General features: G+C 37.6%; 1 protein-coding gene across 1 annotated transcript; it reads right to left on the reverse strand.

The window, feature by feature from the left end:
• Positions 1 to 238: 238 nt before the first annotated feature.
• LOC127132719 (monothiol glutaredoxin-S6) lies at positions 239 to 1,057 on the reverse strand. Its single transcript, XM_051061684.1, has one exon. The coding sequence runs from the start codon at positions 823 to 825 to the stop codon at positions 514 to 516; it is 312 nt and encodes a 103-aa protein (XP_050917641.1). The 5' UTR covers positions 826 to 1,057; the 3' UTR covers positions 239 to 513.
• Between the last annotated feature and the right edge of the window lie 13,706 nt (positions 1,058 to 14,763).

A 14,763-nucleotide genomic window follows, 5' to 3' on the forward strand; every position in this document is an offset into this window, starting at 1 on the left:
GTGATAGGCCAAATTTGGATGGCACTCGACATCAATCATAGTACTAACCAATGCATATATACTTTTGTTTAGTGATGATCTGTCATTGTCCATGTTAGAGTTAAGTTACATGGGCATTGATGTTTGCCAATTATTGATTCTTTAGGACAGAATTTGATAAATTCTCATATTATTACTGACTTTTGATAAACTTCAACAAAAATTAAATGATCTCACATAGTAGCCGCATAACTCAAGATAGATTATACTTATCTTTTACTAATACACAAGTAGGAAAATCATTACATTATATATACAACAATAAAGAGTAAGGTTCTTCTTCTCAAAAGGGAAAACAAAGAAGAAAGAAAAGTTCAAACATAGCAAGAAAAAGAAGCTCTATACCAAATCACCTTATGGTAATAGTACTACCATATCATCATCAACTCTGATCCAAAGATAGGGACAAAACAAACAAAACCTTTTATCTATGACCAAATTGGAGTGAGTTTTTTGCATAGCTATATATTTAAACTACCAAATGAAAATAGCGCTAGCCTTTAAAAGCATTGGAGCAAGCTTGTTTTGAACATTGAGGCTTATAACTTCATCAGTACCACCTATGAATTGTTGTCCTATGAAAACTGCCGGCACACTTGGTCTACAACCAAGCTGAATCAGTGCTCTCTCTATTTGATGTCCATTTGCCATTTTATCAATCTCAATAACTATAGGTTCGGCTCCAAAACTTCTTATAAGTGCTTTCACTGTGTGACTCATGATACTGGTGCTTTTGCTGAAGATCACCACTGGTTTGTTCTCTGTTAATGATGCTAACAAATCCATTTCTATATGATGTGATTTGGTTAGTTGCTAGAGAGGCTATATGGAAATTTTTGTTTGAGTTGGTTTGTGGAAATTTGAGACTGAGAGGAGATGTATTTATACCAGATTGGATTGTTTAGACATATGGAAGAATAAACATCTGAAAAAGAATAAACCTTATTATGTTATGTTCATGAATGGATTCTCTAAACTCATACAAGTTAGCATAGTGAAAGTGAGCTACATTTCTATGTACAAGTGTTTGATTCCTAGATAAACTTTCAGGGTAGAAAATTATGCCATTTCATTCAAAATCTAAGCGTGACCTATATCCGATACGTGTTAGTGTCTAACACCAACACAACTATGAATCACTTAATTTGTGCTTGTGCTTCATAGTTTGTTAGAATCTGTTGGAATTTTAAATTTATGTGTTAGTTAATTACATGTAAATTCTGTTGTAAATTTTGTGTTTAAATTGGTGGTTCTCTCCGGTCTAGAAAATCCTCTAGTGATATATTTTTGTTGGGATGCCAAAAGAAAATATCAAGAGATTCCCACAATGTCTTTTCTAGAGGCAATGGCTAATAATTTATGTACGAGGGATTAAATGTATCCAACCCAAATTCTTGGCAATATTAGGGTGGAGCATGAAGCCACCCTCATTTGCATTGGAATATTAATGAGGACATATAATGGTAATGAGCAAGGTTTTAAATGTATAGGTGATTTCAAGGATTTTGCGATTTGAATGATTACTGAATGTTGTACACAGTTGATAATTATGGAGAAATATTATCAACTATATTCCACTCATTTAAAAAAAAAATGAAATTCTGATCATTAAATTAACCAAATTTAATAGTGTTAAACACACCCATATATTAAATATGATATGATTAAAAATATTTGTGGTTCTCTTAAATATTTTATATTTTATTTTTAATTTATTTGTGGATACATGTTTAATTTATTTTTAAAAATACTTGTGATACATTTTTCTTGAATGACTTTAATATAAAGTGGATTAAAAATTGTTAAGCCACTCTTTATTATGACATGGCAGAAACTTAAGCTATGGTTGCAAGCTGGTCGGTAAGAGGTGAGGTGTTGAATTGATACAATATTTAATCAAGTTGCCACTTATTAATTAATATTGGATTCGCACAAGTTTAAAATGCCAATTTCTGAAAGCTGAATTGAAAGGTGATAATAGAAAGAGATTTTTGTTTCTTTGGCAGATTCTGATTTTAAAGTAAACTATTGCATAATAGCATTTGCTTTTTACTACTTTAGATGGATGGATGGTCCTTGATATAGTGGAGAGAATGGGAGAAAAAAGAAAACGCTAACACCGAATTTACCATTTCTTGCACATTGTGTACTACTACATTACTATGTTATGAGGAAGAAGATCCTAAGAAGATGTTTTGTACTCCTATATGCTTAAAGCTTATTATATGTTTCATTAAATAGTGATGTTTTATTGTACTATGTACTGCCACATATGTGAGAAGCAAAGTAAGATATTATTTTGATGATTTACTTCTATTAAAATATATTTTTGAATTACACTTTCATCCTCTCTATATTAAAATATATAATCACCTTTTCTGAAAAATATAAATATAAAGTAAATTATACTTTTGTCTCATACGAGAGAGATTTGATGACTTTTGACAGATGTACTGATAATATCACTGTAATAAAAGATCGAATCCACAAAGATTGTGTTCGAACAAACCAACAATTATGCAATATAAAGGAAAAACAGAAAATTATGGGGGTTCAGGTTTTAGAACGGAAAACAAAATACGAGTTTAAAACAGAAGTATTAAGACGGTTAAGTTGTGTATTAGAATCCCCTTTATCCTCTCTTATTGATGTATAATGCCTTGTATGAAGGGTCTAATCCTTATAATCTACGGCGAACTAACAAAACTGTTATAGCCGGACCCTCACGAAATAACTCATTAACCACTACTCAGAGCTTTCTATCCCTAGTCCGCCAACGTAAGCAGGATTAGACGATGTACAGAACGTTAATTCCCTAGGCCACTACTCGGGATCTCCTATCTCTATTCAACCAACATAAATAGAACGATTTCCCTAGGTCCAACGCATAGGTTAAGGGTCACTAATCCATATGTGTCTAATATCATATTAACAGAGTATCTCAAATAAAAAACATTAAGAGTAAGAAAATAACTTAATAAGATTATAATTCAAATGATTCATACAAAGTTAAACCAATATATAATATCAACAAGATTGAATAAGGTTCATCATCACACAACCTAACCCAGAGAAGCTTAACTACTCATAGTCAAAATTATAATACCAATTGAATAAAGAAGAATAACATATGAGTTCCCTTGAAGGATTGGCCTCCAATGACTTCCAATGCTCTCAAAATCACCCTTTGATGTTGTAAAATCGTGTCCTCATTGCCAAATTTTGTAACCCTTGTAAAAGTGCAGAACTTCCTCTCTTAAAGGTGATAGAATGGACCATAACGCATCAGAAAAAGGCACAGAAAAGTGACCATCGCTCGTGTGATATCCTGCATCGTGCGTGCAATGCAGCTTTTAATGCTCTATCATGTGTGCGATGTTGCACGATGGTGGATGTGATTATTTTCAAAGCTTCACTCTTTTTTGCTCATTTTTTACTCATATTTTCACTAAGTCCAGAATTTGCACACTTAGTTATTTTTCCTTCATTCTTTGCTCATTCCTTCGCATATTTGCTTGACTTTCACTTATGTTTCTCTGATTCTTCGACTAAATATATGTAATGATGGACTGTCATCACAACCCCAAACTTGAATTGTTGCTTGTCCTCATGTAACTCGTTTGTAACTACACATTTCAACATACAACAAGTCACATAATAACAATCGAACATCACTGTAAGACCCTAATTTTGACCCTAAGATCCCTCATGGCATCATGTTATTGCACAAGTGCATTGCCTCAAGGATCATAGCATGTTTGGCTCCCAAACCCTAGGGTTGGGACTTGTTTGAGTGATTTGAGATCACCAAGCATGCTTTCATTGTATGTTATTGCTTTTCTTATTTGATTACTAACCAAAAGCACAAAAATATGTCACTAACTCTTTTTGTTTTGAAGCTCAATTGATCATGTGCTCCACAATGCTCCTAGGAGGCTCCTAAGCCTAATGCAATGGCTAGATGAAGATGATAAAAAGCATGACAATGGTCCACAAAGTTCCTAATCATCATATATGTCTCCCAAGTATCTCAATTTGCCAATTTGATCAAGATAATCCAAAAGGCTTGAAGATTGTTTCCCAAGGAAACCCTAATTTCATTGTGCTTTGACTATGCCTTGCCCATGAAGCAATCTCAACCTCTGATCAAATCTAATCAAGGTAAGTTCTTTAATTTATCATTTTATTCATATATGAGCCTATTTGAGGCTCCTCAATCATTTATTCATCAAGATTGGAAGTTTGACTTAGAAAAGTTGACCAGTCAAGTCATCTGACTAAGTTGAGGTTCAATGAGCTATAACCTTTGATGTGTTTGTCAAATGAAGATGACCCCAAAATAAAACATGTTCCTAAGAACCATATGAACAACTTTAATGTTCATAAAAAATCAATTTTAAGCTTTGAAGGTCATCATTCATTTCAAAACATTATAGGTCATTTTGATTGAAACCCTAATTTTGGGTCAACTTGCCAAGCGAATAACTTTCTCAATTTTTATGATTTTGAGGTGGAACCAAATGGATTGGAAATATTGAGAGGTCTAACTCAAATTTTATGTTGAACAAAATTTCATAATCCTAAAGGAAATACATGTTCCATTGCAAAACATTATAGGTCATCTTTGACCTAATTCATTGAATTTGAAAAAGTACTTAACTTCAAATGCCCATACCTTTGTCATAGAAAATACAAATGATGCAAACTTTGAGTATAAATTGGCTATCTTGAAAATATCTACAACTTTTATGTTGGAGATTGTTTCATTTGAAGCTTGTATCATGAGGACAGAGGGGTTTGATCAAGCTTACTTTTGGTAAACTTTTTCAAAGTGATTTGAACATGTTTTATACTTGAGCTTTCCAAGCCAGTTTTGATCAATTTTCACATGTCAAATGGTTTTTTGCCCAACATAACTTTTGTTCCTTATTTCAAGAGTTTTCCAACCATTACTCATAATGGTCATTTGGATTTACCATTTGAGGGATTCAAATTTTTCTTCATTTATGTGTATTTTTGACATTTTATGTTAAAACTTGAGATGCAAGCATTTTCCACTCCATGTGAATGACCACATGCTTTCCATATGAGCTCAACAAGTTCCTTTAGCCATTCATGGGCCTCTCACGTATCCGCAAAGGCCCATGCATTCAAAATTGCAATTCCCATGCACATGAGCAAAGTGTGATGATCAGATGCATTTACATATAAATAAGGGTTTCCCCTCCTTCATTTCATAACCTTTTGGAGATCCCACATGCTGCTGAACTGAAACCACAACCCTCACCAAAGGAATCAATCACCATTTTTTAGTATTTTCGAGCTTGAAATTCAGCAATATTAGTTGAGTTTCAAAGCTAGATTCCTTAGCCAATCATCTTCCCTACATTCAGAGATCAAAAAGGAGCAAAAAGCTTGAAGGATTCGTGGCCAGAACTCACCATTTTTGAAGGTATAAGCTCAAACTGTTTGGATCTGAAACTCATAATTCAATGTATTATTCTTGTGTTTTTTGTGGTTCTCTGAAGTCCTCGTACTTGAGGCAAGCTTTTGATGCACTTAATTTTCCATTTCCAGATTAATCCGTGTGGATGCCATGGTTGTCTCCTTCATTTTTCTCTCAATATAGGAAGAATGAGAGGAATCTAATGGTACAATGATGATCTACATCACATGAGCTTCATTTCCATCCCCTTGTTTTTTATTTTTGATGAGATTTATTTTTCTGCAATTCTGGCCGGAATCTGTTTAGCTGACCGGAGAAGATGGTGGTTTCCACCACCACCACCATGTGTGTTGATCACAACCCTTGGATCTCTCCCTCACGATCTAATCTCGTGCATCCATTCCATTTGCTTTTTTTAATTCATGGTGTTTCCCTGTTGAGTTGAGCATACCATGCGCCCTCAGATCCAAGCCGTGCAGCGTGCCACGTCAATTAATGAAATGGATCCGGTGGCTCAGCTTTTTTCGCTTTATTTCATTTTCTCTTTATTTTCTTTTAATACATTCTATTTTCATTAATTCATAAAAAATTCATAAGAGGTCAGAAAAATATGAGGCCAATTTTAAATATTTTTTTGAAAAATCTAGTTTCATCTTATGATTTTTAATTATTTTTGTGACCTAATTTGATATTTTTCATGAATTATTTGGTTTTTAATGATTTTAATTCATTTTAAAATGCTTTCTGGCTTTAGAAAAATACAAAAATATTTTCATAGCATTTGTGGATCATGATAAGTTAATGAAAAATAGTCTCAACAATTTCTTGTTTGTTTTGAGATTATTTTAGTTTTTAATTCATATTATGCTGTTTTTGGTTATTTTTTAATTGATTTTAATTGCTTTCTGGCTTTAAAAATTTGTGAGAAAATTAGTCAAAGTTTGTTTGACTATGTTGAATCTATGAAAATTTAATTGGACTTATTGAAGTTGTTTTGAATTGAATTTGAGGTTCAACTTTGTTTGTTTGTTTTTTATTTGTATTTTTTTTTAATTCAAAAATTACCAAAAAAATATTATTGACTTCTTGACTTGTTATATTCATTCCTCTTCTGTTTGGTGTTGATCAAGGTTGAATTGATTCAACTTTGATCAAATTCATTGGATCTTGTGGTTTGAGAATCCTTAAGGATCATCACCTAGAGAGATGAATGAATTTGATCAAGGATGAATCATCCCTTGATCAATTGGGATTGGTTGTTGTCTTCTTACCCCCATCCCTTTCATCTTCATCCTTTTCTTTCCCTCAATAACCAATGAGTTAAAGTCTTGAGGTTGGTCTTGACAAATAGAAGTTTAATCTTCTTTGATCCAAACCAAACTCAACTTGATCCATGATCAAGTGAGTTATTTTGTGTCAAAGATAGGTTACTTCTTGGTCAAGCAAATAACCAAAAGCCAATACAAGGCCCTTCCCCTCTTGTTTGGCATGGCAAGTTTATGGAGCTTGGCTTACTAGTGATGACCTCTAACTTGTGTTCTTTGCCTATATTCTTATTGACCGGTCTCAGATAGGTGTGGCTACTATATTAGTCCACTTACGATTACTTAACATAGCGCTACATTGTCTTATGACAAGCTAACATAACTCTACTAACTACTAAGTTTAATTTGAGCTTTTAAATTTTTGTCATTTACTTTTAATGTCATTTATTTCTTGCTCATTATTCATCTTGATTTTCATTTTGCTCACTTGAGCACATATTTTATGTTTAAGCCATTTTTCTTTTGCTTATTTGAGCCCATTATTGTATATAAATATATTGCTATTTTATGTTGTTTTGTGTTTGTTTTGATGTGAACAAAAAATACAAAAGGAGAAAGGACTTAGAATTAGGATTCACCCATGCTTAAAGGAGTTCAAGAGCAACTAGGCCTCATGCCTTTAGAATGCAAAATATGTTGAAGAGCAACTAGGCCTCATGCCTTTAGAATGCTAAAATTCAAAGTTGACCTCAAAGGACTTCTCCTCAAACTTGTTCTTTGTCCATTCCCTTTATTATGTTATGAGATTTTTGATGTGTGCTTTTGTGTGATAGGAATCTCATCTTAAGATTGGGAAAAGATGACCATTGCCATGAGTAGCTAAGTTAAGAGCCAAGCCAAATGGAGATCCTAGGAGCTTGATTTCAAATTATTGATTGTTTGCTTTGTGTGCTAAATCCAAAGGAAATGAGCATCTTGAGTCATCTTTATGACTCCAAGAAAAGGAACTCCAAGGGTTATCTCTCCCATCTTATCTTTGTATGCTTTAGGAATAGCCCTTCTCTCCTTTCCCCCCTCTAACCAAGCCAAAAATCATCTTCAAAACTTTGACTTTATTTCAAATTAGAAACCTAGGCCTTAGGCCTTTGACTTTTTCAAAACCATTTTCACAAATACTCAATGTAAATAAACTTTAATTCAACTTTGACCTCATTTTGTAAATAAATTCAATTTGTAAATATAACCCATTTCAAGTTGTTTTGTGGTTCCAATGGCCACTTGTTAAACCCTTTTCAAAAACATTAGTCATAGGTATGAGTTATCATAGTGGTTGATGTAAATCTCACCTCATCCTTAGTGTTGGATTGTAATCCTTCCATGCTTATTATAGGGTTAACCCCTCACTAGCATGTTGAAGCCTTCCTAGCATGGTGGATTGTTGGTTTAGGTTGAGTTTTCTCCCTTTGATAACCAAAGACCTCAAGGCTTTTGATTAAAATTGATTCACCAATCTTTGAAATTTTTACCACGAACTACGAGGTTTTGATCCTCCTTTGTGATGGTACGTAGGCAATGGGTTCATCCATTCAAACAATAAAATTTGTAAATATAATCTATTCTCTTCTCACCCCTCCAATCTTTTGCACAAATCTTTTCACAAATACCAACCTACAACACATATTTGCAAAAAAGGTTCCCTTAGAGTACTAAGGATGTTTTGGGTGCGTAAAACCTTCCCATTTCATAACCAACCCCCTTACCTAGATCTTTGACATTTTTATTAGTTTTTGATTTGAAAAACTTCTTACTTGACTTTTGTTCGCTTTTTAGCCTTTCCTTTGGATAAATAAAAGTGCGATGGCGACTCGAATTGTATGTTGACTTTTGGTTTAGTCAATAAACCTAAAGGTAACGGAAACCCCTCTACAGAAAAGTGGCGACTCTGTTGGGGATCCAAGCCCCGTGGGTTTAGCCTACTTTTTGCTTGTATGCGTTGTATGTTTATATTTATTTGTGGCATATTTTTATGTAAATTTGGGATGAATGTATTATTTGTAATGTATGAATTGCTTGATATATTAATTTCTTGTATGCTTGGTGGTTTCTTGTGAGATGAGTTCTATACCCGAACTCGAGTGCACTTATGATAAGAGAATGGCATAGCCTTGTTGACTTGTGTGGAGTTAGTCCTTAACAAGTTAACTTACAAGTCCATTCACTTGGTGGAGGTCTTATTAGGATCACTAATGTCACACGAGTAGTCGTGGTTAGGCATTACTCTTTCCAATATGAACCCTAGAAACCAAGGACCTTAGATATCTAGCCCATCTTGGCCTATTTTAGGACGTAGTGCGAAGGTCGTTCAAGTGTAAGACTTGATGCGATTGTTACGCGATACTACACTCATAAGAGTCCCTCTCGAGAATATTTTTGGAGGACGAGTAGTTGTTTTATCCGATAATATCCGAAAGATGGGATGATGACTATGGGAACCTTTTAGAACATGATTGTCAGGTTTAACCGTAGTACACTCCCGTTGGGTGGTTCTTAACCGAGACTCCATGCTCGTGACTCACAACAAACCCGTGATTCGCGGTCGATCCGTTCTTGTATATCCTCAAAATCAATGGATCTTGGGTGTTGATATGGTGTAAAATCTAATCCACCAAGATAGATGATTGATATTGACAATGACTTGAGCCATCCCGTTACCTTTGTGTGGCGTGACTTGCTTGATCCTTGAGTGTGTTTGTTCCATCCATGCATCCATGCATTCATCCGCATTCATGTCATCGACAATAAGATTTTTGGAAGGAACTTAAAAGGTTTATTTGCAAATTTTCAGACATGGATAAGCAAAGAAGGAATACAAAGAAGTACAGTTTCAGACAACCCGACTTGAGAGAGTTAAGGCGTCTGACATCTTATGTATTAGAGCCCTTTGAGTTCAAATCTCTCCATGGGAAACTTCAAGCTATTCTCTCTACCAAGGTGGATGAGTGTGTTGGTGCAGTTCTACGATCCTCTGTATCGGTGCTTCACTTTTCCGGATTTCCATCTTTTGCCTACATTGGAGGAGTACGCTTATCAGGTGGGTATACCTATTCTTGACCGATTTCTGTTCAGTGGTTTAGAGAAGATTTCGTCTTCTCAAGAGATTGCTGATATGCTTCACGTGGAGGTATCTGATATTTTTGCTAATATGACTACCAAGGGTGAAATTCAAGGTCTCCCGTCTGATTTTCTGATTGCCAAAACTACTTTGTTTGGGAAGGCCATGAGTAAGGAAGATTTTGAAGCCATATTTGTACTCCTCACCTATGGGCTAGTGTTATTTCCCAACATCGACAACTTCGTGGATGTGAACGCTATTAGGATTTTCTCTTCTCTTAATCCCGTTCCGACTCTATTGGGTGACACTTATTTCTCTTTGCATATGAGGAATGCGAAGGGTGGTGGTTCCATTGTATGTTGTCTGCCTCTGTTGTACAAGTGGTTTATTTCGCACCTGCCTCAGACGCTTGCCTTCAAGGAGAACAAGGGATGTCTACGGTGGTCCACGAGACTTATGTCTCTCACTAATGATGATATCTCTTGGTATAATCATGTTTATGATGGAATTAAGATTATTGATTCTTGTGGTGAGTTCTCCAATGTACCTCTTCTTGGTACATGTGGTGGAATTAACTACAACCCTGCTTTGGCTCGCCGTCAGCTTGGGTTCCCCTTAAAGGATAAACCTAACAACATTTCGTTGGAAGGCTTATTCTTTCAAGAGGGTAAAGATCCCCAAAACCTGAAGGATAGGATGGTCCATTCCTGGAGCAAGGTTCATAGGAAAGGGAGGAATGAGCTTGGTCCGAGGAACTGTGTTGCTTTAGAGCCTTACACATCTTGGGTAAGGAAGAGAGCCCTCGAGTACCGCATGCCGTATGAGTATTCGAGACCTATCCCTATGGTTATAGTTGGGCCTTCAACCCTCCCTAATCAAGGAGTAGAGGAGTTGAGAGACTAAGACCGTCCGCATGCTTGGGTTCATGAGCGTGAGGAGCTTCTTCAGCAACTCAAGGATAAGGATGCAATGATCGAGTTTCTGGAGCATCGGGTTATTGATGAGCCCGATAATGTGGTTACTTCTCTCCTGCCTCACTCGTCTAGGTTTTGGAAGAAGAGATATGATCAGCTCGCCATGGAGAAGGCCGACATGGAAGCAGCTTATGAGAGAGAGGTGAAGAAGCTTCGTGCGATGTATTTTCCGATCTCGAAGGCTTTAGACGACTGCTTCTAGGGCTCCATAGGATGTTTATTCTCCTTTCCTCTTGTATTGTATTTGGTTACCGAGACTGTACTACTGCTTTGGTGTAAAAAGTTTCCAAATATTATATTGCTATGAGTATTCCATATATGTCTCAAAAAGTTCAAAATTTTCAAAATATTTGCAAATAGATCCTTATAAAGTTCCTCCGATAAAAAACAAAAACATATGCACGAGCATTGCATGCATCATATGCATAAGTAGGTTTTGGTTCCGAGCTCTTGATACAATGGTCTAACTCTTTGCTCTTCCCCATTTTGAAGACAAGTTGACGCATCCATACCGCACTCGCGCAAACGTCAAGGCAATGGCCGAACAGCTAGAGAACGAGAGCAGAGAACTCAAAGAAGAAGTCAACCGGTTATCTGCTCTAGTGGAGTCCATCCTCCAAGATCAAAAGCAAGTTGCAAATGTGCAAGCGTCTACGTCCAATCAAGCACCTAAAGTAGCTCCCCCCTCTATACCAGCCCCTACTATGGTACCAGTCAATGTTATGCCTTCCTGTTACCCTTGGGGGATGCCCCATAATTTCATGCCCGAGGGATATCATCCGCAAGTGCAAGCTCAGCCGGCATCTAGCCCGGTCCTTGTGGTGCCACCCCCGGTGGTTAAATCTATTCCTATTCCAACTCTCACTCCTCAAGCCCGTGTAGACGAGACTATCTACCATTCTGAGGCCTCTGAGAGCCCGGATGTGTATGACAAATTAGATGAGATGAGAGATCAGTTCTCTGACTTGAGGAAGGAAATGAAGGCCCTTCGAGGGAAAGACTTGTTTGGGAAGAGTGCCTCTGAGCTCTATTTGGTCCCGAATGTAAAGATTCCACTGAAGTTCAAGGTCCCTGACTTTGAAAAATACAAGGGGAATAGCTGTTCGCTCAGCCATTGGTCATGTATGTTAGAAAAATGTCTACCCATACCGACAATGACCAACTACTCATCCATTAATTCGAAGACATCCTGTCTGGCGCTACCTTGAAATGGTATGGGTCTTGACTATGGCTCTGTGTGCACTTTCAATGACCTCGATGAGGCCTTCATAAGGCAGTACAAGTACAACGTGGATATGGCACCAGACAGAGATCAACTGAGGGCGATATCCCAAAAAGATAAGGAAACCTTCAAGGAGTATGCCCAAAGATGGAGGGAATTGGCAGCTCAGATAGTGCCACCATTGGAGGAGAAGGAGGTGACAAAGATCTTTTTGAAGACTTTGAGCTCTTTCTATTATGAGCGTATGATTGCTAGTGCTCCCTCAGACTTTACCGAAATGGTAAACATGGGGATGAGGCTAGAAGAGGGAGCCCGTGAAGGACGTCTGTCCCATGATGATAATTCTTCGACAAAGAAATATGGAGGATTTTCCCGAAAGAAGGAAGGGGAGACTCATGTTTTTTCTTCCCATAGTAAAAGAAGGCCCTCTATGAGGAGGAAGGAAGTTCGACCAGTCGTCAACCAACACCAGGTGGCTCATATAGCACCTGTTTTCATAGAAGCTCAACAACCACAACAACAATCTCGTCAACAACAACAGGCTTACCAGCCTCGTAACAACAATAACAACAGCAACACCAACAATTATGAGAGGAAGAGGGTGACTTTTGACCCGATTCCTATGACTTACGCTGAATTGTACCCTTCCTTGATTGATAGGAAGTTGGTAACTACACGTGATCCTCCTGTTGTGCCAGCCAATCCTCAATGGTGGTACAAGCCTGAACTTCATTGTGTGTATCATTCCGGTGCGCCCGGACATGATGTGGAGAACTGTTTTTCGTTGAAGACGAAGGTGCAAGACCTTGTGAGGAGTGGGATATTATCCTTTAAGGATATAGGCCCTAATGTTAAGAAGAACCCATTGCCTGAGCATGGGAAGGAGGTTGTCAACATGGTCCAGGGTTGCCCTAGAAAGTATAAGGTCCTTTATGTGAATGATATAAGGCAATCTCTGGTGGAAATGCATAGGATGTTATGTGAGCACAGTCACTATGAGCACGATCATAATGGGTGCCATGTGTGCACTGTCAATGAAAGAGGATGTCGCAAGATAAGAAGGGACATCCAAGAGATGCTAGACCAAGGGATGATCGAGATACTTCAAAATCGTAATGAGGATGAAGTTGATGTTATTACCCATGTGTTCAACATTCCTGATCCTGTTGTCATCAAGTATGATGGCAGCAAAAGGAAGGTGGTACCAACTCTTGTGATAACGCCAGCGGGCCCTGTCCCATATATGTCAGATAAAACGGTCCCGTACCGTTACAATGATGTTATGCTTGAAGATGGGAAGGAGGTGCCGTTTCCCTCAACCTCTGTTGTAAGCATATCCGATGTTAGTGGAGTGACCCGCAGTGATCGTGTTTTCTTGGCTCAGCCGAAATCCCACGAAAACGTCGTGAAGGGGGATGTTGTTAGTTCTGCCAGTCCCGTGGGGACTTCTTCTTCAAATCATTCCATTCCAGATGTGAAGGGTGTTGACCCTGTTGTTGTCAAAACTGATAAAGCTCATATCCTAGTTGGCCAGTCTGGCATTTCGAGAGAGGATGGTGATGAGATGTTGAGGCTCATCAAGAGGAGCGAGTACAAAGTTGTGGAGCAGTTGCTTCAAACTCCATCAAAGATATATGTCCTATCTTTGTTGATGAATTCAGAGCCACACCGCGAAGCGTTGCAAAGGGTGCTGGATGTGGCATATGTGGATCATGATGTCACAATTGAACAGTTTGACAACATTGTTGCAAATATAATTGCCTGCAACAATTTGATCTTCTACGATGACGATCTTCCCGAAGAGGGAAAAGACCATAATTTGGCCTTACATATCTCTATGAACTGCAAAGACGATGCCCTATCCATTGTATCGGTAGACACAGGGTCATGACTTGATGTATTACCAAAATCCACTCTCGCCAAACTTTCATATCAGGGGCCTCCCATGAGGCAAAGTGGAGTGGTAGTAAAAAAATTTGATGGATCACGCAACACCGTGATCGGTGAATTAGACCTCCCGATCAAAATTGGACCTAGTGATTTCCAGATCACTTTCCAAGTTATGGACATACATCCATCATACAGTTGTTTACTTGGTAGACCATGGATTCACGAGGCAGGTGCCGTGACATCCACCTTACACCAAAAGTTGAAGTTCGTCAAGAACAAGAAGTTGGTGGTGATAGGGGGAGAGAAGGCTCTCTTGGTCAGCCATTTATCTTCCTTTTCCTACATTGATGCTGAGGATGAGGTTGGAACTCCATTCCAAGCCTTATCTATTGTTGAGCCTCCTGGGAAAGGACTTTCTTCATTTGTCTCCTACAAAGATGCGGAGTTGGCCATCGAGCGTGGCACAACTAATGGTTTGGGGAAAATGATAAAGATGGAAGATAATAAATCCTAGGCTGGTATAGGGTATTCTTCTGGTGTTTCTAATGATCTTGGGCTGTTTCAGAGTGGAGGTTTCATCCACACCGATGGAGATCACGAAGCTGCTGCCATCATTGAAGAAGACAAAGAGGAAGACTTCGACAATTTTGTCATACCTGGCGGGATCTGCAATAATTGGGTCGTTGTGGATGTTCCAACAGTTATCCATAAGTCAACGTAATATGTTCATTCCTGTTTAAAAACCCTTCTCCCATGCCAAAGGGAGAAGTGAAGACATTGTTGGCATATTTTGTTAATACAATGATATTCATTCA

This window comes from Lathyrus oleraceus, chromosome 3 (genome assembly GCF_024323335.1).
Source record: "Lathyrus oleraceus cultivar Zhongwan6 chromosome 3, CAAS_Psat_ZW6_1.0, whole genome shotgun sequence".
NCBI lineage: Eukaryota > Viridiplantae > Streptophyta > Magnoliopsida > Fabales > Fabaceae > Lathyrus > Lathyrus oleraceus.

Bases quoted from the DNA above. Each gene is read 5' to 3' on its own strand.
- LOC127132719 (XM_051061684.1), bottom strand. From the start codon at position 825: ATGGATTTGTTAGCATCATTAACAGAGAACAAACCAGTGGTGATCTTC.